General features: G+C 41.2%; 2 protein-coding genes across 3 annotated transcripts in view; both read right to left on the bottom strand.

Annotated features, from left to right (window-relative positions):
* Positions 1-9: 9 nt before the first annotated feature.
* On the bottom strand, positions 10-7,795 carry LOC117255558 (NACHT, LRR and PYD domains-containing protein 12-like). Its single transcript, XM_033624585.2, has 9 exons — positions 7,627-7,795; positions 4,828-6,448; positions 3,811-4,155; positions 3,345-3,512; positions 3,082-3,252; positions 2,662-2,877; positions 2,405-2,578; positions 996-1,169; positions 10-787 (listed from the first exon to the last, which is right to left on the bottom strand). Exons 2-9 carry the CDS (start codon positions 6,429-6,431, stop codon positions 772-774), a joined length of 2,868 nt encoding a protein of 955 aa, XP_033480476.2. The 5' UTR covers positions 6,432-6,448; positions 7,627-7,795; the 3' UTR covers positions 10-771.
* A 7,550-nt stretch (positions 7,796-15,345) lies between these two features.
* The window catches only part of LOC117255490 (ras and Rab interactor 2-like), a 49,840-nt gene continuing 40,615 nt past the window's right edge, over positions 15,346-24,570 (bottom strand). The window contains exons 9-13 of one of the 2 annotated variants that reach the window (XM_033624456.2): positions 21,564-21,646; positions 21,105-21,330; positions 20,730-20,861; positions 18,975-19,178; positions 15,346-18,629 (exon numbers count right to left, since the gene is read on the bottom strand). In XM_033624456.2, the coding sequence (XP_033480347.1) occupies positions 18,997-19,178; positions 20,730-20,861; positions 21,105-21,330; positions 21,564-21,646 (623 nt within the window). In that variant the 3' untranslated portion in view covers positions 15,346-18,629; positions 18,975-18,996. The remainder of the gene's footprint in view (positions 18,630-18,974; positions 19,179-20,729; positions 20,862-21,104; positions 21,331-21,563; positions 21,647-24,570) is intronic. The other variant, XM_033624455.2, reaches the window with a different exon arrangement.

Here is a 24,570-nt window from a genome sequence, read left to right as displayed (position 1 = left end):
TTTCAGTGGTCATGGAGATCTCATTTTAATTCTTGCATCAGATTCAGTAGTAATAGTACACAACAACAATACTGCAGGCACATATTTTCTGAGTAGATACATTACTTTAAACAGTAACACATGTCTTTCACATTTCTCTGATAATTTTACTTGTAAGTGCTGTTCACTGCAACCAAAGGAAAGGTACTTTCGAGGCACTGCCTAAAAGCATACATTCATCTTACAATGTAATAATGAAAAATAAATCACAAAACATTTTGAAAAGCAATAGTATGTAACTATAATACTGTAGGCACATATTTTATAAGTACTTTAAGTGCTGTGCACTGCAATCCAAGGAAACATATTTCGAACTAAGGCACTGTGTAAAAACACATTCATGTTACCATGAGGTAATGAAAAAGAAATCACAAAACATTGTGAACAGAAATAGTAATGTACATAACGATAATACTGCAGGCACATATTTTATGAGTAGCTACATTACTTGAGTCAACACAATTCTTTCACTTTCCAACTAAGGCACTGCGTAAGACATATTCATCTTACAATATGAAAAAGAAATCACAAGACATTTTAATTGCTGACATACTTTTAAGATGCGTTTTGGCTCTGTCACATTCTTTAAACAGAGTAGATGGAGCATTTGATATTGTAGCTAGAATAAGCACTGGAATACAAGGACGTTCCTACCACTGACTTGGTGTATAAAGTATGGTCTGACGAACGTGAGCAAGTTTGATCAGCTTGTGTCTGTTGCTGCCTGTCTCTTCAATCTGTGGAGACACTGAAAGATAAGAAAATAAACCTCCAATGATGTTTGAAAGTGAGTGAAAGTTCATGTGCAGTCAGAACTATAATAGTCATTTTAGACTGGACAGGAAAAATACATACAAACCAGCCACAGCTTCATTATAACAAGGGCAAGGGAAAGAGGAATGTCTGCTGTGAACTTATTGATAACATTTTATTAAAATATCATCATCAGTACTCACTCTATGGTATGTAAGGCGTATTTCTCATTCTTTGTGATTTCCTGGAGCACTCTGATTCCTGAGTGTTCCAGATTGTTGCCCATCACATGCAGCTCTGTCAGATGATGGGGGTTCGACTTGAGGGCAGTGGTCAGGAACTGAATGCTCCTCGAGCTCAGGCCACAGGTCCTCAGTCTGGGGAGAAACACAAGTACCTGAGATTAAACTGGCTCAATGTATTTCCACAGCATGCACATAACTGAGGCTGCAAAGAAATGTTTCAGGATATCCCAATAAATTATAACTAAACTAAACTGTAGTCAATGTTTCATGTGGTTATTGTACAATTGCCCAGTTTTCAATTGGTGTGGCAATAGAGTCGGAATACTGTCTATGATTTCAGTGTCTTTTAACACAGTTTCTTTAATAGGGCAGGCTATCAAACCTCAATGCTTCAGAGCTGGCCTATCCATGCATTTCAAATCACCCAAGCCTATTGTTCATCCCCATAACCCTGCCACAGCTAACCTTCTCCCACATACAGCTCCTTTTGAATACTCTGAATAAAACCCTACAGTTGCCACAGTAGCTTGTATAAAATAATGGATGTAGCTACTGTGACGTCACCTATTGGTTTGTGGACTCTCGTTTTGAAGCCTCAAGTCTAGCATTTCAGTTGTCGCCATCTTGGATCTTGGAGAGAGAAGTGACCAAATTTGGACAAGAAAATAGGAGCTGTGGAGGAGCGAGGTGCTGATCTGACTCACAGTCTGTAGTGACGCCTTGCATACAGCCTGTCACTCAAGTGGCCCCGCCTTTAATAATGCGTAACTTTAAGCCTTAATAAAATGGAACTGGGTGAGTTGAACCCCCTTTTAACTGTTATGAATGTTGACATTAGCTACACAGATCAAATCCATTTTTATACCAGGCAGTACACATGTTTATTTTTACTGTAAAGTTGGGCATTTTAACACGGGTGTCTACGGGCCAGCCTCAAGAGGCCATTGGAGGAACTGTGTTGGCCTAATTTTTCAGCCACAGAGGCTGCCACACAGGATATGATGTCAGACTCCATAAAGTCCAGACACTGCCCAAAGGTCACGTTTCCAACACTAATCATATGGAAACAGAGAAAGATCTCAGCATATAAAAACAATGTATTTTGTGCGAACACACACAAAACTATGTTGAAATTTGAATTGAATTGAAAGGAGGAATAAAATTTAAATATATATAATTTAAAAAGCTGAGCCAAAAAGCTGTTGGGAGTTAATCATCAATAAAGTAACTTACCTTGAGTAGCAGGACCTACTACACGGCTATGAGTTATCTGGACCCATGTTTTGAGTGACAATAAATGACCTGTTAAATTTTATTGCCGTAATTCTCAACGGAGTAATAAAAAAAACAACAACACAAAGACTTACGACAGTGTCTCAAGTTTGCTTTGAGGGTTTCCGAGCCCCGCACAGAGTTTCTTCACTCCCTTGTCCTGGAGGTCATTGCCAGACAGGTCCAGCGCCCTGATGACGCTCCCCTTTGATGCCAATCCTGATGCAAGCTCTGCACAACAGCCATGAGTCAGGCTGCAGTGACTCAGGCTTAAAAGAAACAACATCATGTTATAGCATACTGATCTTCTAACATTTGTCTGATGAAGAATAATAATTTGAAAGTGAGTTACTTGAGAGATTTCAGATGGCTGAACGGATTAGTGAGTCCATCTGAAATTTCCTTAACTCCCTTGTCTCCGAGGCGGTTCATGCTGAGGTCAAGGTCTTTCAGCTCGACTGCCTGCCAGTCTGTTTCTTGAATCAGCCCCTTGTAGAGCTGAGAGATTGAACACAGAACTTTTGCCAAATAAAGGCAACCTTTTCCAGTGATTCCACATCTTGAAACACTGAAAGCAAACAGGAGAAACTGTCTTTAATTATTGGTTTAGGGATATTTAGTTATCAGTACATGAGCCTTTTTTTGCTGAATATCACAGAAAAAGTGACACCCATATGAACTTGCTGAAGTAAGCAGTGAAAATAAAATGACATAATTTTTACTTTAGTCAGTAAGTAATCAAAGGAGAACTATAAGAGCAAGGCATCCTTACTTGAGTTTTTCCAGACTACACCATGCGTACATTCCTTCGCAGATGAGTGCAAACCCTGCATCTTTCAAGCTGTTGTTGCTCAAATTGAGCTCTACCAGAGTGCTGGTTTCATTCTTCAGAGCTTCCCCGATACTTCCACAGCTTAACACAGTGAGGCCACAGTGGTACATCCTGCCAAAGAGATACAAAACGTTACTGGACTACTGGTATCTATTCATTTATGTTTGAAGGCCGAGGATGCATTTATATGAAGTCACACTCACTCCAGCTTTGTTAGCTTTGATATGTCAAATTTTCTGAGGAGCTCCATGGCCCCTGTGTCTCCAACCATATTGATGCTCAGATCCAACACTTTCAGGTGGTCGGAGTTCTCCTGCAGAGCCGAGGCCAGACAACAGCAGCCCCTTTGCTCAATGTTGCACTGTGATAGTCTACAAAAAACATGACAGCAATGTAACAGAAATGCTAAGTGTGCAGAACATTTACAAAACAACAAGCTATAATCAACATAAGTCTGAGTTGCATTTTTCATTGTTAAATTTTGAGGAGCTTTTGGTGCCCAATTTTGTGATTCTTTTGAGATAAACTTCACAAGTAAAAAAATGTATCTGTGTAACTTCATATGCAAGGAAACATGTAATGGCAGCAAAACAAAGATCATTCTTGTTTCATGTTAATTTCGTATGAGATAAACAGCATGAGCAGCTAAGCTTATTTCCCAACACTTACTTGAGTGTTTCTAACTGGCAATCGGGTGATCTCAAACCATCTGCAAGTTGTGTCAGTCCGTCATCTCCTATTTCGTTCATGCTGAGATCCAACTCCTGCAGTTTCTTGGACTGTCTCAGGGTCGTGGCGAGGTATTCACAGCCATGCGAGGTCACTCCACAGGCTTGCAACCTGATTGTTTTCAGTCTGCAGTTTTGATCGTTCAGCCCCTCCACAAGCGTCCGGACTCCACTGTCACTGATGCTGTTGTATCCCAGGTCCAGCTCTCTCAGGTATGACTCACTTGTGCTCAGGATTGCTGCTAAGACTGGACAACATGTGTCTGTCAGGTTGGAGAACCGCAGCCTGCAAGGAGATGGGAGTCAATGGAATTTGTTGACACAGTGTAAACTTTGGGGGAAAACCTGCCTTATCCTTTAATTCACATTATACAACAAGAGTCATAGCATAATACTGCTAACATTGTTTTTGTTCTGGCACTGTCTTCTAGCACAAATAAAATGAATGAGGATATAAATCATAAGATGACTATGACGTTAACAAGCTGATTTTCAATAGTGAGGGGTGGTTGAGATTGTTTAGATCCATATTCACTGCCAAAAATGGAAACTGTAAAGCTTTTTATACTCAGTCCCCCAATACCAAGACTAAGCAGGAGGATAATAATGGACTGTTGACCAACTAAAAGGCGTAAACGCAGTCAAAATAAAGGGCAACTACACCCGAATAACACACTAAAATTGGTACCTAGCCATACAAATCGTTTTGGTTTAATCTTCCAAAGAATTTGAGATAGTCATCTCTCAAATAGAAATGAATATGTGTGTGTTTGCGAGAGAGAGAGACAGAGAGAGAGAGAGACAGAGACAGACAGAGAGAGAGAGAGAGAGAGAGAGAGAGAGAGAGAGAGAGAGAGAGATTTAGGTAGGGTGAACAGAAAAACAACACAACAAAAAATGTAGAAATGTCCAAATATTTATCTAATGCAGTCTATATAAATGAGATATATAAACTTACATGGCTTTCTTGGATTTCAAAATAGCTGGTAGCTGCCTGAGGAGGCTCTCATCACATCCCTCGGACACCTTCATCTCAAAACTCTCTCTCAGTCCCTCAAAATTACAGGTCCTTTGCATCATGAATTGCCAGTGCGTTGATGACAGATTAGGAATTGGAGAGAAGCCAAACTCCAGAAAGAAGTTCACTTCTTCCAGTAAAGCCCGGCTGTCATACTCCCTCAGACAGTGGAACAGACCCACAGCGCCGGGAGACAAGATGTTCTCCAGGATCTTCTTCTTGGTGTAGTTAAACAGCGGATCTGTGGGCTCCAATGTGCCACGTTCCTTAATGAGGCCAAAGATGAAGCGAAGGAAGACATCTGACTTTCCCTCAGCATTCTGCAGCGCCTGGTCGACCAGATTCCGACAATAGACAGACTGGACTGAGCCTTCAATATTGTCTAATTTAGCAGACGCAGCAAAGAACTCCTGAATGCTCCAGTGGCCAAAGCGAAACACTGTGGTGTTATGCAGACCCTTTTCTTCTCTCAACACAAGTGGACACTCTTTGGAGAAAGTTGACGCTTCCTCAACACTTATGTCATTCTCTCGAAGATGATGCTCATAGATCACATTACTCCCTTTTTCCTCTACTGACAGATATTTCAGCTTGGCAACAATGTCCGAGCTTGATGCTTTGACCAGATTTGTGTAAATCTGGGTTAAACTCAGGGGATTGATTTTAAACCCATCACTAGGTTTTAGATGATTCTTTAACACATTTGCCATGATGGTGCAGATTGGAGGTATCTGACAAAGCCATTCCAGACTCCTTGATATTTTCACGTGATTAATGGCTTTGTAGGCAAGATCATCATTACCCATAACTGTCCTGAAGTGCTGCTCCTTCTGTCCGTCACTGAACCCTTGAACCTCCGTCTCTTTAAGCAAGTAGCAATCAGGGATTTGTGTTGCCGCTGCATATCGGGTCGTTATCCATATGTGAGCACTGGGAAGTAAATTCCCCCTGATCAGATTGGTCACCAGTGCATCCACTGTGGATACCTCAGAAACATCACTCACAGCTGGACAGCTGAAGTCCAGCTGACAATGATACTCATCCAGTCCGTCAAGGACGAACCACACCTTTTCTTTTAGGCTGGAAACATCAAGCTCCTTCAATTCAGGGTAAAATGTCTGTAGAAGTTCAATGAGGCTCAATTTGTGTTTGAGCAAATTTAACTCCCAGAACGTGAGAGGAAGCATGAGCTGGATGTCATGGTACCCTTTGCCCTCTGCCCACTCCAGTGCACAACTCTGCACTGTTGTGGTTTTTCCAACTCCACCCACTCCTAAAGTGATGACTGTTTTTTTGCTGCTGTCGTGTTTGCAGTCGCATGATAAAATATCTGCGAGAGGGACAGTTTCAAAATATACCCAACTATGAAGGTCAGACTTGTCGATATGTCTAAACTCAGACTGGTGCAAAGTAGGGCATCTGTAGTCGTGCTTGAGCTTCCGATAGCAAAGTCTTGAAGGAAGTAATGACTTTGCAGAGTATGCTTCATTCAAAGTCTGAAATTTTTTCTTGAGTGTGGTTTTGAGAATATTTTGGGGATCCATCACAGAGGCAAAGGTTCCTGAAAAGATGTGAAGATGATGAGTGTAAAAAACAAAAGCTATAACCTGGCTACATAACACAGCAACATTTGCAAAATCTTATTTTGTTATCAAATGAGACAGTAAAAATATGTCTGTAGAGACAACTGTGTTAATGTTCCCACAGAGTATATGGAAGAGAAAACTTTAACTCCTGCTGGTTGTAATTCATAATCATTAACCAGGATATATAAATACACCTCTGTTAACAAGTACAGAGTGTTGTGGAGACTTTTCAATACCCTGAATAAACCTAAATTAACCTAAATTGTATTGTTTATCAACATATGAACACAATAGCAGGAGATGAACTTTAACTGGGATGATTTATGCACACAGTCACAGCAAGTCATGACATGTTTGCTTTGGTCCATAAAAAGTACACCAGAATCTTAGTATTACTGTAGATCAATTTCCAACATAATGTTTTTGCAAAACTCTTAACCAACGTGCTAAATTTTTAACTTCAGATACTAAAGTTTCTGCTTAGAAAACAAAATGCAACTTGAATTCTCCAGATCATCACAGAAACACCTACTCTCATTATCACTGAGTGTACACATGACTTAACAAATGCAAAACATTGCAAACATATATCCTGACTTAAAATATCATTACCCTGGTCAGCAGCATTGCAACATAACTGGTGCATTAACCCTGCGATATATTTCAAAAGTAAATCAAAAGTGAAAGTTAATATCACTTTGGTGGCTAGAATATAAACAGACTTTGTGTTAGATACAGAACAGAAACAGTAAACTTGATGCAGTGTAGTATAATCACAATCATGAAAGTATTTATTGTACTATGAAGTCAAGTACCAGATTTAAAAACTGAATGTTTCCATGAGTCAGTGTTCACAGCATGATATTCTGACATCTGCATAACGTTAAGTTATACACTGTCTTGAGGAAATAGTCACTTCAGACTTCGTTTAAAAGCCTATTCAGTTGCCATTTTCTAACAATGGCCATTTCATATTTCAGTCGCAACGATTATTTATGTTCAGAAATAAACACAAGTTGTACAATGTGGCCATGATCTCAAACTTCCTGTATCTCGACGAAAACGAAAGTAACTACTGACAGGGCACGGTCTTTCCTGAACACTGCTGGTGTCTTAACAGTTCAGCTAATAGTTACATCTTATATGTACTTACCAAAAAACACGAGTGATTGACCCTTCTGCACAGAAACGGCGACGAGACAGTGGTGGTAACGTCACAGTTAGTGAGACGTCGAAGGAAGAAAATCACAGAGGAATCCGTGAAACACTTTCAGTTCATAAAAGTGGGGTCAAAACTTTACATCCGAGGAGGAGGAGCAGCAGCAGCATGATGTGTCATGCTCTTACTAGGTATCGTTACCAACTCAGGAAGATGGGTGGGTGTGCCTAACGTTACTCCATATCTCTTTGGACTGCCCCCTCTGGTCAGTGCCGGTTGTCCATGATGCTGCAGTTTTTTTTTTCATATTTAAAATATAACAGTACGTTGTACAGAAAGATGTATTTAATTTGATAATAGCAGAAAAATACTGATTTTAACATCTCATATGACAGTGGTGCTGAATGCTAAACAAGTAATTTGATTGGACGAGAGGCATGTGTCAACAGAACAGTATGACGTCACTGGGACTTTTGATTCGCATTATCACTCAAAGGTATCACTCCGCGTCACAGGTGCTCTCTATATATTGCAAGTTAACTAACCTCATTGTGGCTTTTCGGTTCTTTTTTTTCCCTCAAACAGAGAACATACGTTAGCTCTCTCCCAATTCAGGGGCTGCAGCTTTTGAGAGATGGATATTAAATTGGGATTAACGGAAATTATGAGGTGGGCGATTTTTCTCCACCTCCTCGTCTGAAAGAAATAGGACCCAACGTTGCTTGAGTTCAGTTACGTAAGGGGTAATGTATAATGAGCCGGTGAATACTGGGAAAATACTGGCCGGCTCATTATACATTATCCCGCTTATTACACGGCTAATTATCAGTTGAATAGACAGAATATTGATTAATTATACAATTTTATTGAGTTATAAATTAAATCGGGAGGAGAGAAAAAAACAAACTGCCGGCAACGGCTGAATATGCGCTACAATAGCTACAAGAGAAAATGAAAAGAAAATAGCCTAACAATGCACATAGGCTATAAAGTGGACTTAAAGTTAAGATCTTTTTTTATTCTGGTAAAGGCTAATGTTTAACTTTCTAAGATTATGAATCAACATTTATTTATTAAATCTGTTGTCATTTTCTTCTCATTCAGCCAGTCATTAAACACCTTCAAGCCCCATAAAGTGCTCCGTTTGGTGTTTAGTTCATGTCTTTCTTCTTCGATGCGATCAACCTCCCTGTCATCCACAATCTTGTGTCTCCTCTCTTTCCCGTGCGCCTCTGAGCATCCCTCTTCTCTGGCATTCTTCTCATCTTCAGCCAGTAACCATGTCTCAAGATTTTCATGCTCACCAAATATATTAAAAGTTATCTCATGAAAATAGTCCATCTTTGTATTTTGTAAATTATTATTTTGTAAGCGGTAACGGCTACTTAAGCCCGACAAAAAAAGTAACTGTTGTCAGGGCAGCGTCCCTATAGCAACGCCGGGCTACATAGCAACTGTGTGTAATGACCGTTGCTACTAGCAGCGGTCATTACACAGTAATATCAGACCGCAGAATGCCGCGACTGACCAATCAGAATGCAGCATGTAATAGAGCCGTGTAATAATTCCGAATAACGACCGTTAGGTAACAGTTAACATGAGCAGCTTCCGAAACGCCAATAAGAAGTTAACCCAAAACATTTCCTATCAATTTATAGCCAAATCATCTTTGATAAGTAATAAGGCTGCCACTGTATCGGTCTTGCATACGCTGTGTGATTTCTTTTCCATTACTAGCTAACTTAAACCCTCATTGTCTACGATACCCGTAGCTAGATGTTAACTTACCGACATTACAGCGATATCAGTGAAGAGTTGAGTTCTTACAGCGCTGGGTCCAAAAACTAGCGAAGCAAGACAGACGAGGAGGATAAACTACAAAAAGCTGACTAGCTTGTGGCTAGCTCACAAGCTGTTTATCGGTTTGCCGATCAGACGCAAAAAGGCGTGACAGTGCACCTGCGCAAACTTTGAGAGCATGCGCATGACCTGCAGCTTCTACTGTAGTCAAACTTAATCTTCATGGTTTGTTTGTTTTTGTTTATTTTGGTTTACTTTGACCACAAAATTAAATTAGCTGTCAAATACAAATTGCAAACAGTGTGGCTACTCAACATTGCCAGGACTCAGGACAAATCAGAAATGTCATGAAAATGCCAAAATACACTGGAGTGGGGTGTTAACAGTTGTCCTAACGATCCTTGCACTACAAAGATGAACATATCTCCACATGAAACATTTTTTTTTTACCTTTACCAGAAAAGGCACACGACTTGCAAAAAGGAAATAACACACGCTTCACTCACTCCTGTTCCACTCTGATAAGCAAGTGTCTCTACTTCTCCTTTAACCCAGACAGCTTCTCACCACCTTTTCTTCTGCCTTTAACAGCTGAAATAATCAGGTGTCATTTTAGGTTTCTAACCTACACTACTTCTATAGGTCCCTAACCTAAACCGAGCTCTCCACTTTCCCTGCACTCAGCTTCCCAGAAACAGTGCCTGGCACGTCTGCCAACCTATCTCAGCAGGTGGAAAAGATTTTTCCTGCGTCCTCAAAACTCACCAGGAAAGACAGCAAGGTGTTGACAGCCACCAAGTTTGTTGGACCCCAGCGGTGAAGGGAATCCCGGTTCTCCAGACGTCAGGCCCTCTTCTCAACCTTCCTTTGTGGGGGAGTTTGAGGTTGCGAGAGCCTTGGCTCTTGCTGTGTACACAGTCTTCATGCCTTCAGTCCAGAATTCCAGAATCCGCTCACAGATGAGGTCCCTTCATGGTGGCCAACAAAACAACTTCGGTCTATTTAATAAACAGTTTAAAGAAAAAAGTCTTCACACATTGGCTGTCTTTCTTGAGTTTTAATAAGCATTCATGAATGGAGTCACACACATAAAACCACATTAACAGTGAGTGAGTGAGTGAGTGAGTGCCTAGATGTTCTTCAGCTATCTTTATAGCTCCCAAAACACATGCATGTCAATAGTCAAAATATATAGCACGCAGGTGGTTCTACAGCAAGCATCCCTAAGACACAACATCTCTTGAGGCCCACAAGGACCTCCCTGGCTCGTAACCTGCTTCCATTTGGCTCCTGCTGTATCTCACACTGCTGTCACAGTAGGGGTTAAATAAGCAACACATATCATTAGGTGAGAAGTTCAGTTTCATCAAAACAAGTAACTTTAGAACATGGGTATACAACACATGCACAACACATTATAGGTTAAATATGGTTAAATACCAATATGTTTCCATCACACTAGTAAACTAACTGGTGACAGATATTACAAAATTTAGCCACTAGACGGAGTGCTGCTTTAACACAGGAATGAACCAGCATTGAACTAAAAGCAGTTAATAATGTGTCAGGGAGGTTACATCTTATTTCAATTCCTGCATCAGATTCAGCAGCAGTAGCACATAACAATAATGCTGCAGGCACATAATTTATGAGTAGATACAATACAGCAAACAGTCAATACATTTCCTTCACCTTTCTCAGAAAATCCTACTTTCAAGTGCCGTGCACTGCAACCCAAGCAAATATAGTTTTGAACCAAGATATTGCATAAAAGCATACATTCACCTTACAAAGTAGTAATGAAAAAGAAATCACAAAACTTTTTAATTGCTGTCAGACTTTGTTTTAAGGTGCATTTGGGGTTTGTCACATATTTTCTGAAAACATTCTTTAAACATTCACACCATTGATTTGGTGTATAAAGTACGGTCTGACGAATGTGAGCCACTTTGATCAGCTTGTGTCCTTGTCTGTTTGCTGTCTGTCTCTTCAATCTGTGGAGTTGCTGAAAGATAAGGGAAAAAAAAAACAGGGCACATAAGTACTTCCAAGTCTGAAACTGAGTAAAAGTTCATGTGCGGTCAGAACGGCGATAGTCATTTTAGACTGGCTAGGAAAAAATTAGGGATGCAAGATAAATATTGGGCTGACAAATTATCGACCAATAATGGGACATTTTTAATATCATGTATTATTCTGATCATTAAAATTTGTACTCGTACTTGTCGTCCTCCGCTTATCTGGGTCCGGGTCATGGGGGCAGCAGCTGCAGCAAAGAAGCCCAGACAGTCCTCTCCCCAGCCACTTCCGTCAGCTCATCCGAGGGAACCTCGAGGCGTTCCCAGGCCAGCCAGGCAATGTAATTCCTCCAGTGTGTCCTGGGGCAGCCCCGAGGTCTCCTCCCGGTTGGACATGCCCGATACACCTCCCAAGGGAGGTGTCCGGAAGGCATCCTTACCAGATGCCCGAACCACCTCAACTGGCTCCTCTCGATGTGGAGGAGCAGCGGCTCTACTCCGAGGCCCTCCCGGATGTCCGAGCTCCTCACCCTATCTCTAAGGCTGAGCCCAGCCACCCTGCGGAGGAAACTCATTTCGGCTGCTTGTACTCGCAATCTCGTTCTTTTGGTCACTACCCAGAGCTCGTGCCCATAGGTGAGGGTTGGAACGTAGATCGACCAGTAAATCGAGAGCTTCGCTTTCTGGCTAAGCTCCCTCTTCACCACAACGGACTGGTTAAGCACCTGCATTACTGCTGACGCCGCCCCAATCCGCCTGTCAATCTCCCGCTCCATCCTACCCTCACTTGTGAACAAGATCCCGAGATACTTTAACTCCTCCACCTGAGGCAGAACCTCCCCCCTGACCTGGAGTGGGCAATCCACCCTTTTCCAGCTGAGGACCATGGCCTCAGACTTGGAGGTGCTGATTCTCATCCCAGCCGCTTCACACTCGGCTGCGAACTGTCCCAGCAAGAGCCGGAGTTCACTGTTCGATGGGGCTAGGAGGACCACATCATCCGCAAAAAGCAGAGACGAGATCCTCCCGTCACCGAACCTGACACCCTCCACCCCTCAGCTGCGCCTAGAAATTGCATCATTAAAATTATTGCTGATAAATAGCGCTGATAATATGAAGCCAGACTGCTTTCACTGACTATCAGGGCAGCATCTACACACCCTGACACAGTGGGTGGCAGCACACCTTTAAAGTTTGTTTGTGGTCCGCCAAGAAACACAGAGAAGAAGAAGAAGAAGAACACCTGCTGCAGGCTGACGAGAGAGCAACACATCATGGCGTAGACATCTTTGAAAGTTCCAGAGGAAGACAACACAATGGTGGTCTGATCCCTGCAGTGTTTATTTTGTCGACAAAAACTATGATAAATACTTTTTGTCAACAACCTTTTTTCCATGAAAAAAAAGACGACGAGCTAAAAATATGTCTTAATAATAAACTCTTAGACAACATCTATGTTTCATTTTTGTTGAAGAGACGTGACATGTTGAAAATGTTAGTGGTGGACTATCAGACATTAAAAGTTGAGAATGGCCATGCTTGCCATTATCTTCAAAAGCCACATTAACGACAGGCTGGCAAAGTCCAGTAAATAGTCTGAGCCAGCCTGCGAGCAAAAACATTCACACAGGAGCAACTTGAGCCATTGGTGCAAGTGGTCAGCTGTAATTCAGGAGTAAATAAGCAGCCTGTGTGTCTGACTGTGGGTGGTGGAGCTGCTGAATGGATTTGTGGAGTTTGTTGATTGTAGTGCAGGAGTCCACTGAGATCCAGACTGTCACGGGAAGGTTTATGGGTTGATGACAATAGGTCCATTTTTCTGTTTCTACAACTGCACAATTTGTGAAACATATGGACACATATGGATGAGATGTGGCTATATGGTTTATTATTAATATTTTGGAAAGAAACGTAATAAAAATGTTATCTCAAAAAATAACAACAATAATAATAATAATATTAATAATAATAATAATAATAATAAAATAAAAACACCTACCTACCGTAACTTTTTTTTTTCCAAACAGAAACCATAGCTCTGTCACAGTCAAGGTTGCAGCCTTCGAGGGATAAAGCCCATGAATTGGGACCAAACATAACTATCAGTTATGAGGAGGAAGATTCTTCTCCACCTCCTTCAACTAAAAGATATATGACATGATTCTAACGTTAGCTGGGCTTCAGTTACTTCTGAATGACGACCGTTAGCTAACAGTTGATGTGAGCTAGTTTTTTGCTAGTTTCCCTAAAGCCAGTAAGAAGTTAATTTAAAAACCCGAATTTTACATAAGCATTTCCTGTCAATTTATGACCAAACTGTCTTTGATAAGTAATAAGGCTGCCAGTTTTGGGGTCTTGTGCGGCCAGTGTGATTTATTTTGCCAGTACCAGCTAACGCTAGCGGCGCAGCTAACACTAGCGGAGATAGTAACTTACCATAATGTCAGCAAGCTCGGTGAAAAAGTTGACGTTTCCGCGTTGTGCTGGCTTCAAATACAAATACTCAGAAAACAAGATACAAGAAGAAAAAAAGATACCTTGACTAGCTAGCGGTTAGTTCACGAAGGTGTTATCGGTTTGCCGATCAAAGAGATATAACATTTCAACTGCAAGCTCGGAAGATGACGCATGCGCATCACCCGCGTCTTCTACTGTAGTCGACGTCATCTTTCCGGTTTATTTTATTTTATTTTAACTTTGAGCATAAAATTAATCTATTTAAAAAAAAAAATTGTGAACACTGTGGCCAGTCAGGAAGTGACACTGAAGAATATGAAATACCATAATGGTTGTTGTAAACTTTGTACCACTGAGATAAACATATTTTTTCACAAATAACATTTGAGTTAAATTCTAAATGGTCGTTAGAAGACTAAGGAAAGACTTAACTGCAAACCTCTAGGTGCTGCAATGTACTGTCTAATCATTTTGTAATTTGCATGTTAAATACCTTGTATAAGATGTTCTGAGAGTGCTTTATTTTTAAGCCTTTCCCAAATTTTTCTCACTCTTACTGACTTCCTTATCCAACATAACACTCTTAGACAGTGGTGTATTGATAGCTGACAAGGTGGGTATAGTACCAGGTAGAAGGGTAGGTTACCAAGGAGGAAGTGGGTTTACTCTGTTAAATAATCCAGTTGATTTTGGGCTGATAGGTGATTGAACTGTAAACTGGTAGAAAAAGTGATGGATATACCCCATATACCCACGTATACCCTCCAAAACACCACTCCTCTTAGAGCTGTCCTGAAACTGACCAAACACGTGCAATGAATTTACAATGCTTTACCAGCTTCACTTTGGTAAACATAACACTGACTTCATGTACTCAGTACGGAAGACTTTACCTAAAACTCTTTGCATGAACACTTAGATAAGGCAGGGACTCCAGAAAGGTTAATTTGATGCTTAATAACTCACTAACTGTTCCAGGAAGCTATTCAGTCAGTTGGAATCTACTACGTTACACAATACCTTATTGTGAATATGTGACTTTATTGTTTGGGCCAATTTTAAAATGTATGCAATCAAAGGCATAACCTAGGTGTATACATTTAAATCAAAATAAACATATCACTTATGATCAGACAGTAGTGAGAAGGCCATCTTGTCTTGTACATGCCAAAAAGTGTGTGTGATTAAGATTATTACTGTATGGGAGAGAGTAAGTCTGTACCAGGAGCACCCTTACACAGGAGTGGAGTAGTACAAGCAGGCAGGTGTTTCACCTAGCAACAGTTGTACATTAAGGGCGCACAATTATTGACCAATCAGGAACAAGTAAAGATTCATTCCACTGTATCTCAGTGTTCAGTCCTATGAATCCAGTAGTGGTTATTTTACGTTTTAAAAGGCAAAACAGGAAGAAGAAAAACCACAACGACAAATTGTTCATTTGACTTTATACATTAAACCACAGAAATGCTCCACAAATATTCCCTTCTGTTTAGACCATGCTCTGAAAATCATTTCTTAATCAGTTTAATTTGTATATGTTTGCAGACTGAACAATGTGTGACCAATTGTGCATTTTACAGCCTGTTGTATGTGAATAACATCTTAGAGATCATGTAAAATCCTGCTGTTCCTTTATTGTCTGGGTATTATTGTGCAACACAGACACCTAATTTTATGCCCAGTATGTGACACTTCCTTTTTAAAATACAGTAGCAAAGTTTCCTGAAAATAATATAATGTAAGAGTCAGCAAGTAGCCTCGTTTGGAGATATTTTTTATATTTCCACAGTCAGCTTTGAGCTTTACATAACAATTAACAGAGACAGTGTTGTTTTAAACTGACTTTTGAGAAATAACTGGCATAAATCCAAGTTCACTATCGAGTCCAGTACAGAAATATTATGTCAGAATACAAATCTTTAGTGATGAAAAGGAAACATTTGAATATAAAAATATTTCTACACAGGCATACACGCTACAATTGACCAGCAATTGCAGAAAATAAACACAAGAGCAATAAAAATAACAATCATAACTTTTACAATAGTTCATTTTACTTAATAAATCAATGTTTTAGCACTGTGTTGATTTTTGTTTTTGTTTTCTGGGTCACTTTGATGAAAGCTGACTCATCACTGGATGAGAGCGGAGAGCTTTCAGTAGCATACAGGATGTTCAATTTGTTTTGAAGGCACCTGGGATAACAGCAGTTTAGGCAAACGTTAGTTATATAAAATGCAACATAAACTAGATGACCTCTGCGTTAAAGGTTCTGTATGTAACTTGTTTTTAATGACACCTCTCTCTGAGGCCGTTAAGTGAACTGCTGTCAGCACCCTCTGTAGCCCCAAGCCCAACAGTGACTAACAAAAGACTGACCGTGATCGACCGACATCCTGTTTGATAGAATACTGGAAAATAAATTACAGTTGTATTTAGAATAATGTTGCTATCTGTATGTTCCTGCATTCAATTTGGACCACTGGCTCCGTGATGCTAACTAGCTTGCCCTTGGCTAATGACCTTATCTGCTGACGTTACAAAGCAACCGACAGCAGATCCATAAAGCGTAGCTTTACCGCTAGCTGGCTAACCTTAGCTTAACTTAGCTACCCCTCATGGATCTGCCATGGGTTGCTTTATAGCTGGTTAAGTAATGTGCAAACCAGCCCTGAGAGTCTGGATGAATTAGCAGACGTTATCCACTCAATGCTACGTTTGCCATCTAGCAATTCGTTCACAAGCTAATGCTAACATGAGCCAGCTAGAACCACAATATCCAAATATGTTTTACATGTCACCGTTTCCTCTGGGATTTTTTTCAGCACTAGGGGGCACTGATACTATGATATGGGGCACTGAATTTTGTTTATCAGACCGCAAAGGAGACAAGAATTTGCTAGCGCACCCCGCTGTCCTTCCAGAAACGATTTCTCCTGGAGGAACGCGGATGGTAGCTCTGGAAACAGACCTTCATTCAGCGGCTCTAACAACCCAAATTCAGCCAGCACAAACCTCAGCTGAAAGTGAAGGTCTGTCTCCTGGCTGCCACTGCAAAATATATATTATAGTGGACCCTTGTTATGGTGGATGTCGGTGGTTTGTTGATGTTAGCAGACTTTATTTCTTAAAGGTCCCATATTATGCTCATATTCAGGTACACACTTGTATTTTGGGTTTCCACAGGGACATGTTTACAAGCTTTAATGTACAAAAATCATAATTTTCCTCATACTGCCTGCCTGAATACACCTGTAATCACCCTCTGTCTGAATTATGGCTTGGATCCATGTTTACTTCCTGTCAGCTGATGTCAGTCACACACCGCAAAACATCCCAATGAGGAATACAAAAGGACCGATTTAGAGTGTTTGTGTCTCAAACAGTCTTTGGTATACTTGTGACATCACAAATTCACAGAAATCCTGACAGCTTGCTTACAAGCACAGTTTCTGAATACAAACTGTGAGCAATGCTCTGTGAACTGAGCGTTTTGATACTTTCACAGTATTTATAAAGCACCTATACCTGCTTTAATTTTAAAAAGACATGGAAATCTGACTCTTCACAATATGGGACCTTTAACTAATGTTTGCTACTGTTGCACACTGTTGTGGAGCTGAAGAGAGGTGCAGCACGCTATTGAGAGGAGTTGACCTTGAGGGCTTCTAGAAAGAAAGGGTTTCTTGGTCAAGGTTCATCACTTCCTTTGGATTTTCCCAGAAAATTCGGCCCCTGTCCTTTACACAGAAGTCAGTCCCGAGGCTGTTACAGGCAACAAAGAAAGTCGGGAAAGTCTCAGTTTTTAAGTTATGTTACTATCTGTTTACCCATTGGCAATATTAAACAATAATACATGTAAAAAGTTACATACAGTACCTTTAAGGATGGTACACCTGTCCAACAATCTGAAGAACTTTTCACCTTCTTATAATACTTCACATACCAAAAACCCTGTAAACCAGCCACTCTAAACTATTCGACAATTTCCGCTCAGCATACCACCTAATCTAACCAGATAGATGGTCTCTAAATGGTTGAATTGTCGACAACCTGAATCAAACTTGCAACTTACCATTCTCAGCCTTTTTTGACCCAAATCTGAGCCACAGTCTTAAAGTGTTTGAGTGAAACACCAGCACTTCCCGCAGTCCATCCTATCCCCTGGTGGTTCTTCATAAAAATAACTCACCATATCGTTTGCATGGCATCATATCTGATCAAAGACTTTTTATATCCGCCTCAATATGCCAATGTACAGCTTGGTTTCTGTTTCCATTCAGACGTCCTCAAATTTATCTACAAAACAAACATGTGCAAGCACCACCAGAACACCACAAAACATAACTTTTGTTTAGGATCAAGTGCAGAAAGCTGTTAGTTTCTCCTGTGCTATTCAACTTGAAGGCAGTTCCCATTGTGCATTATGGCAGGGATACAGAGGTTAAGGTTAGGCACTCTCCTGTAGACAAAGTGGAAGACCTGTGCTCGGGGCCGGCTGTGGAGCTCGGCTTTGATTCGTTGAGGGTGTGTGTCCGGGGCGAGCTGTTGGCTGGTGTCCTCAGTGACAAGAAACAGTGCGTAGGTGTCGGGGTCAGGGATTTTGAATTTGTAAGCGCAGAGTGAGCAGACCTCCTCTGTGGTCGTGTAAGGTTGGACGATCAGGGTTTTGGCCGTGCAGCCTGTGTCCACTTCCTGAAGGGCTACACGGAGAAAGTTCTACAGGGAGAAATAAAAAGTCCTGTGTTAACATTTGGAAGTAAATACAGACATTTCAACAATCAATGAAGGAGGTATTACAAATGAATCAAGCATGCAGGCAGAAAAAGTTTTTGCTATCGATAGAAACCACATGCAGTTGTTAAATGCTCCACTAGATGGTGCTTTCTACAAAAGTTAGAAAAAGTGAACCACAGATTCAGATCCTCATGCTGAGATGTTAGTAAAATTTGTACATATATTCCTTTTCACCGATGGGAGGTGCAACACAGCACCTTTCATGCACCTTTCCAATGCTGAATATGAAGTGCGGATTTATTTGGAATTGGTACAACTTAGACTCACTGCCTGGATGTTCAAGATGGGTTCAGGTCAGGCGTGATACCTGAAAGTCGTCCACAGTGGGCGCTGAACGCTGAGCAGTGCGCCGTCTGTGCCACTGGTGCAGTGTGTTCCTGGCCTCAGAGCTCAACACCCGGGCTGCCTGCTCCTCCTGGAAGTTCTTGATGAGGGCCATGGCTCCGTACGCACTGGTCAGGTAGTAGCCCCCTGAGTGGGCGGAAATGAGAGAGAGATGCTTGAGGATTTGTGGAGAAAACAAAACAGAACAGAGCTGGTTGTCTAGAAATGAAACCAGCTGACATTAAATGAGTCACATAAAAAAATGATCGAGAAGTGAACACTTCCTCCTTCATCATGGAAAAATAATCAGAACAAGAATAGGCATTTTCAAAATTGAGGTTTCAGGATACACCTTTACTCATACACTGGAGTAATTCCACAATGAGATTACTGTGCATGCCATACAGGTTGACGCTGATAGGAAAATATTTCATTCTGGGAGGGTCCAGCTTCCTTTTTCCTCTGAGCCTGCTCCAGCCCATTCAAATCAAACGACGACCGGAATTTCCTACCAATATCAAAAGGACTTTCCTTCCTAAGTCTATGTTTCATAAGCCCCCTTACAAAACCCTCCTGGTAAACTGAACTCAGCTCAGTGAGTGAAAATTACTGCGAGACAATGCTTCCAGAGAAAAAAAAATTGTGCATTTATTAATAGAGAATGTGATAATGGAAATGCAACTAGGATCATTATGCACATTTTCAAGTTCATACCTGTAGTTAAGGTTCCTACTGGAACATGTATACATGTTTCCTAATACTGTCTGTTCTGAAACACTTGTATTAACCCTGTGAATGTTGATGGTGCTGCTGAACACTTTTATAGGAGAGGAGCATTAATAAGAAAACATTGGTGAATCCCAGAAATCAACGAATACTGACAAAATGAGGCCCAGTGTCAAGAACGCCCCTCACATCTGCCTTCCCATGGTCGTGCAGTTCAGAGGATGAGAACGGCACATGCAGCACACATATGCAAACGCACGCAAATACCAACTATGCTCGCCAACTACAACTCGTGTTAAACAGCAGTCCACTTGCGTGTTCTGATAAAGCTGGTTTATACACCTGATGCAGACTATACCAACATACATATGAACCATACTCAAGACCATCTTTTCAAGTGGACCTGGGCACAGATCAGTGTACCATGCCCCGATATGGTATACTTTGGTGTCAAGTGTACTCAGATCTGGGCCCAGGTCCCGAATGTGACAGCCTCCTTATGGCGTGACAGGATTGTGTGACAGTTGTAAAAGATTTCTAATATGTGCCCCCTGCCCTTGATCTTTATTGATGTGTGCCATTTCCAACCATTCAGCTGGAGGTGTGCCCTCTGTTCTCTGCTTCCTCCCAGACAGACCTTCCGTTGACGGGGTTATACAACAGGCTGTAATGCACATCAACCTCACACCACACTGTAATCTGACTGACCTCATGAGGGAAATATCCAGCATTATATAACCATAAGTGAAGGAAAACATTTTCTGAAAATTGAGACAGCTCAGGAGCCCATGGTGCTGATGGGGTGTGAACCTCCTCCAGTTTCTCTTTGGCTTGACAGGTAAAGGAGTATTTCTTGTTTTTTTCCTTTGAGCTTTTTGCTTACTAGGATTGAGCCTAAAAGAAATAATTCAGCATACACATACTGTATACCAAGAAAGTCATGGAAGATGTGGAGCAACCAGCAGGACCTACCCTCTCCTTGCAGCAGAGATGGGTCCAGCAGCTCCATCATGTACTGGATATCTGTGTCCAGCTGAGGCATGTCACACTGAGCCACCACATAAGTGAGCATGGGCAGGAAGTCATCAGCACCGTACATCCTCCCTGGCAGGAAGCAGAGAGAGAGCAGTGAGACAGGTAGGTGTGGTGGGCACACAGGTCTGACAAAGGTCAAGACTGAAGAATCTATTTCAGAAAATGTTTTATATTCCAAAAATAGGACACTGGACTTTGTGAAAAATTATCCACTTAAACTAAAGCTGCCCTATTTTTAAATATTAGTGTTAGTCTCAGGCTTCATGTCATATGCAGGGTATAAAAATACCTCCATCTCACACTTCTTCATACCTGAGTTATCCTGCATGATGGTGTAGATGAGTTTACACACACGCAGCAGCAGTGACACCTTTTTCTCAGGGGAGTACATCTTGCTCATGTTGACGAACTTGTGGCGGATCTTCTCAATAGCCACGGGGTCAGGGGGCACAGCTCCGTCCACCCCTAACTCCTGGGGCCTCTTGGCTTTAGCCAGGGCCAGGTTCTCCTTTAGCTGCTGCAAAGCTCCGCTGCTCACCTGCAGAGAACAGCAGACCAAGGTGAAGTAAGGATATGAGTTAGGAGTCTGTTCACCTTTATAAAAATTATGATTGAGAGATAGCGTAAGCTAATTTTCTTCCAAAGCCTACAATGCCTCGTATATTAGGGATAAAATGATCCTCATCTATCTAAGAAAGTAGAGATGCAATCTAACATCTCCAACATCCAACAGTAACCTTGCAGGATCACAAGATTTCACTTATCTCTGACCTGGAAGTCATGTAAAACCGCGTCAATCACGCTCTTCAGAGGCTTTAGGACACACTTGTGCATGGCCTTCTCTAGCACCTGGTCTGTAGAGGATGACGGAAACACACACACACGCACGCACGCACACACACACACACAAGCCAAAGGTCAATGAGAAACGGACATTTTGATTGTGAAAGCACACCAGTAGATTTCAAATGCAAACAAATGAGAAAAGTTTTACAACGGACAGTGCGTCACTGCCTGTTGTGAAAGCCCAATGACAGGACTCATTACAGCAAATGGAAACTGTTCTTTCCACTACTATAAATGCTATAACCACAACAATTACTGTAAATAAAGGAGGTCAACCCACTTTATCACATAAAAAAAATCACATTCATGTTTTACAAGGTCAACTGACAATTAACCTCAGAGAACACCCACTGGTTAGCGATACACACTAGGGGATTTTGCTTGGTGTAAAGCTGTATTAAACACACATTATGTAATTTCTGCCTTTTGGGGATCTCTAAACAAAGCAACAAGAAAAGGACTTTGATGATATCGTGAAGTAGCATGGTATCATGGGAGTTGTTGTCTTCATTGTCAAACAACCATACAGAAACATTTATACATATATGTAAACAACCACCATAGCTGATAAAAATCTATCTGTTGTGACTCAGGCAGAACTCATGTTGACGATAGACATTATGTTTAGTCACATTTAGTCATTTCAGTCTTATGAAATAGCTGCAAGATAACTTGCTAGCTTCCCATTAGCATTAGATGACATTAGATGACTATCCATATACTGTCTAACTACCGTAGCTAACATTATGAGGTGTATTCAATTGCAGACTGGCCCAGTGCTGTTATCCATGGTCAAAACAAGTCACACAGATGGACAAACAAACTAACCAACTGAGGCAGTGGTAGACCAGCAGCTCCCCGATTCTGCGAGGTAAAATTACTGATTCTATTAGAAGTGTCTGGTGGCTTTGAAGAGAGCGATACAATGGTTTCAATTGGGCAGTAGCAAAACATATTTTAGCCACCTCAAAAAAAAAAAAAAGGTCAATGTAAGTGTATGCTATATTCAGAATATACTCTACATAGACTTTGCCATTTGACAGCCCATTCCAACGGAGAATTAAAGCTAAGCTTATCTAAGCTCTCGTCAAAGCCACCAGACTCCTTTGACAAAAACAGTAATTTTACCTTGCAGAAACCAGGAGTTGCTGGTCTACCGCTGCATTGGCTTGTTAGCTTGTTTGGGTATTATGTGACTTTGCTGAATCTAAACTAACGCTTTTAAACACAATAATGTTGTGACGATATTACATTACCACACACATTAGCTTGCTGGCTGGCATTAGCCTACATATTATGGTAAGCAGCATCGCTGCTAGGTTGCAAAATGGCATACAGTTAAAAAAATGATGCTGTGTGGCAGAAAAAAAATGTTGTTCTACTGAAGTCATTATCAGTGTAAGTGTATGCTGTATTTTCATCGCTTTACCTTGGTGTCAGACAGCCCTTTCTAATGGGGAACTGAAGTCGTTATCTACACTCTCTTCATAGCCACAAGACTCCTTTAACACAAACAATAATTCAGTCTTGCAGAACACAGTCAGCTGCTGGTCTACCACTGCCTCAATCAGTTAGTTTGTTTGTGTTATTGTGTGGCTTTGGTATTTTAAAAGGTTAGTTGGGATTCAACAAAGTCACAAAATCACACAAACACACTACCCAATGAAGGCAGCGGTAGACCAGCAACTCCTGTGTTCTGTGAGGTAAATTGTCCGTTTTGTGAAGTGAGAGTCCGGTGGCTTTGAAGACAGCAGAGGGGCCTCAGTTCCCTGTTGGAACAGACAATCTGAAAGCAATGTAAAGCTGTGAAAATATAATGTACACTTAAACTGGTATCAATTGTTTTAGGTGGGCCGTTTTTAAGATGGCTTATATGTTTTGCTGCTGCACCCCTCCACAGCAGTAGCCTATCTTAGGTGTCAGCACTCCTGTCTGCTTCTCCAATCTGGGGACTTGCTGAACACCACCTACTAAGGTAATATACAGTACCGACAATGTCTCTCAACGCTCACGCCCACTCATTCCTGCTGAGGAAGTGAATCCAATAGAAGGGGCCCACATATACAGTTTCTTTTATCTATATAGGTCCAGTAATTATTCAGCAAGCATTACTCAGAGATGAGTAAACCAAGCAACCATTCCCCACACTAACAGTATCAGGCGCTGATAGTTTCCTGTGTGCATTTATCCTCCATCTGTTTCTTAAATCTGAATCCTTTCTAATTGCTGGTGTTCAACAACTTTAAGCAACAATAGTAATAAATAACTAACCTCAAAGTCTGACATTCAAAGAGGTTTTACTACGTTACACATTTGCAGTTTAGCTCAGGGGCCACCTGATTGTTTGCTACATGCTTTGAAGAGTTAAAGAGTGGCATATTAGTTAGAGTCTCAGCTTAAGTCCGACCTTGACAAATCTAACTTGGAGCCCTGTTCATAAGTATATCATTAATTCAGCTTACATGCAGGAAAAGGTTGCATTCGGACCTCTACAGTGGCTCCATCTGTACCTCGAACCTACGTACATAGGCTTCAAATAATTTCCTGCCTACCTCAAAAATGTATAGCATGCTGCATTCACAATTGTGTCTTTTTGTTCACTGGCAGCACTGTCACAGCTATTCATGCACAAGTATCCAGAGCCTCCAGGCAGTGTTTATGCAGTGAGCAGCACAGAACCCAATGCAAGTTTTGCAACAGCACTAACAAGCGAGCATGCACATACAAGAATTCTACTCTTGTGGAAATATTTCTGGCTTTATGGTGAGTCAGAGGAATACCAGAGGAGAGCAGGAGTGAATGTGCTCCACTTACACTCTGGCACATGCCCCCACACTGTGTCTAAGAGACAAGTGTTGCAGGTCGCCTGAGGTAAGGGTTTGGCAGCTCTTTATTGAACACTGCTAAGAAAAATAAATCTGAAGTCGAGAAC

This window comes from Epinephelus lanceolatus, chromosome 3, assembly GCF_041903045.1.
Source record: "Epinephelus lanceolatus isolate andai-2023 chromosome 3, ASM4190304v1, whole genome shotgun sequence".
NCBI classification, from domain to species: Eukaryota; Metazoa; Chordata; class Actinopteri; order Perciformes; family Serranidae; genus Epinephelus; species Epinephelus lanceolatus.
This window is presented reverse-complemented; position numbering and strand designations above follow the sequence as displayed.

Excerpts from the sequence above, each read along its gene's own strand:
- LOC117255558 (XM_033624585.2), bottom strand. The coding sequence starts at position 6,431 with ATGGATCCCCAAAATATTCTCAAAACCACACTCAAGAAAAAATTTCAG. Across the intron at positions 2,878-3,081 it reads TGTAGTCTGGAAAAACTCAA|TGTTTCAAGATGTGGAATCA; the intron begins GTAAGGATGCCT and ends GTTTGCTTTCAG. Across the intron at positions 1,170-2,404 it reads AGCAAACTTGAGACACTGTC|ACTGAGGACCTGTGGCCTGA; the intron begins GTAAGTCTTTGT and ends GTTTCTCCCCAG.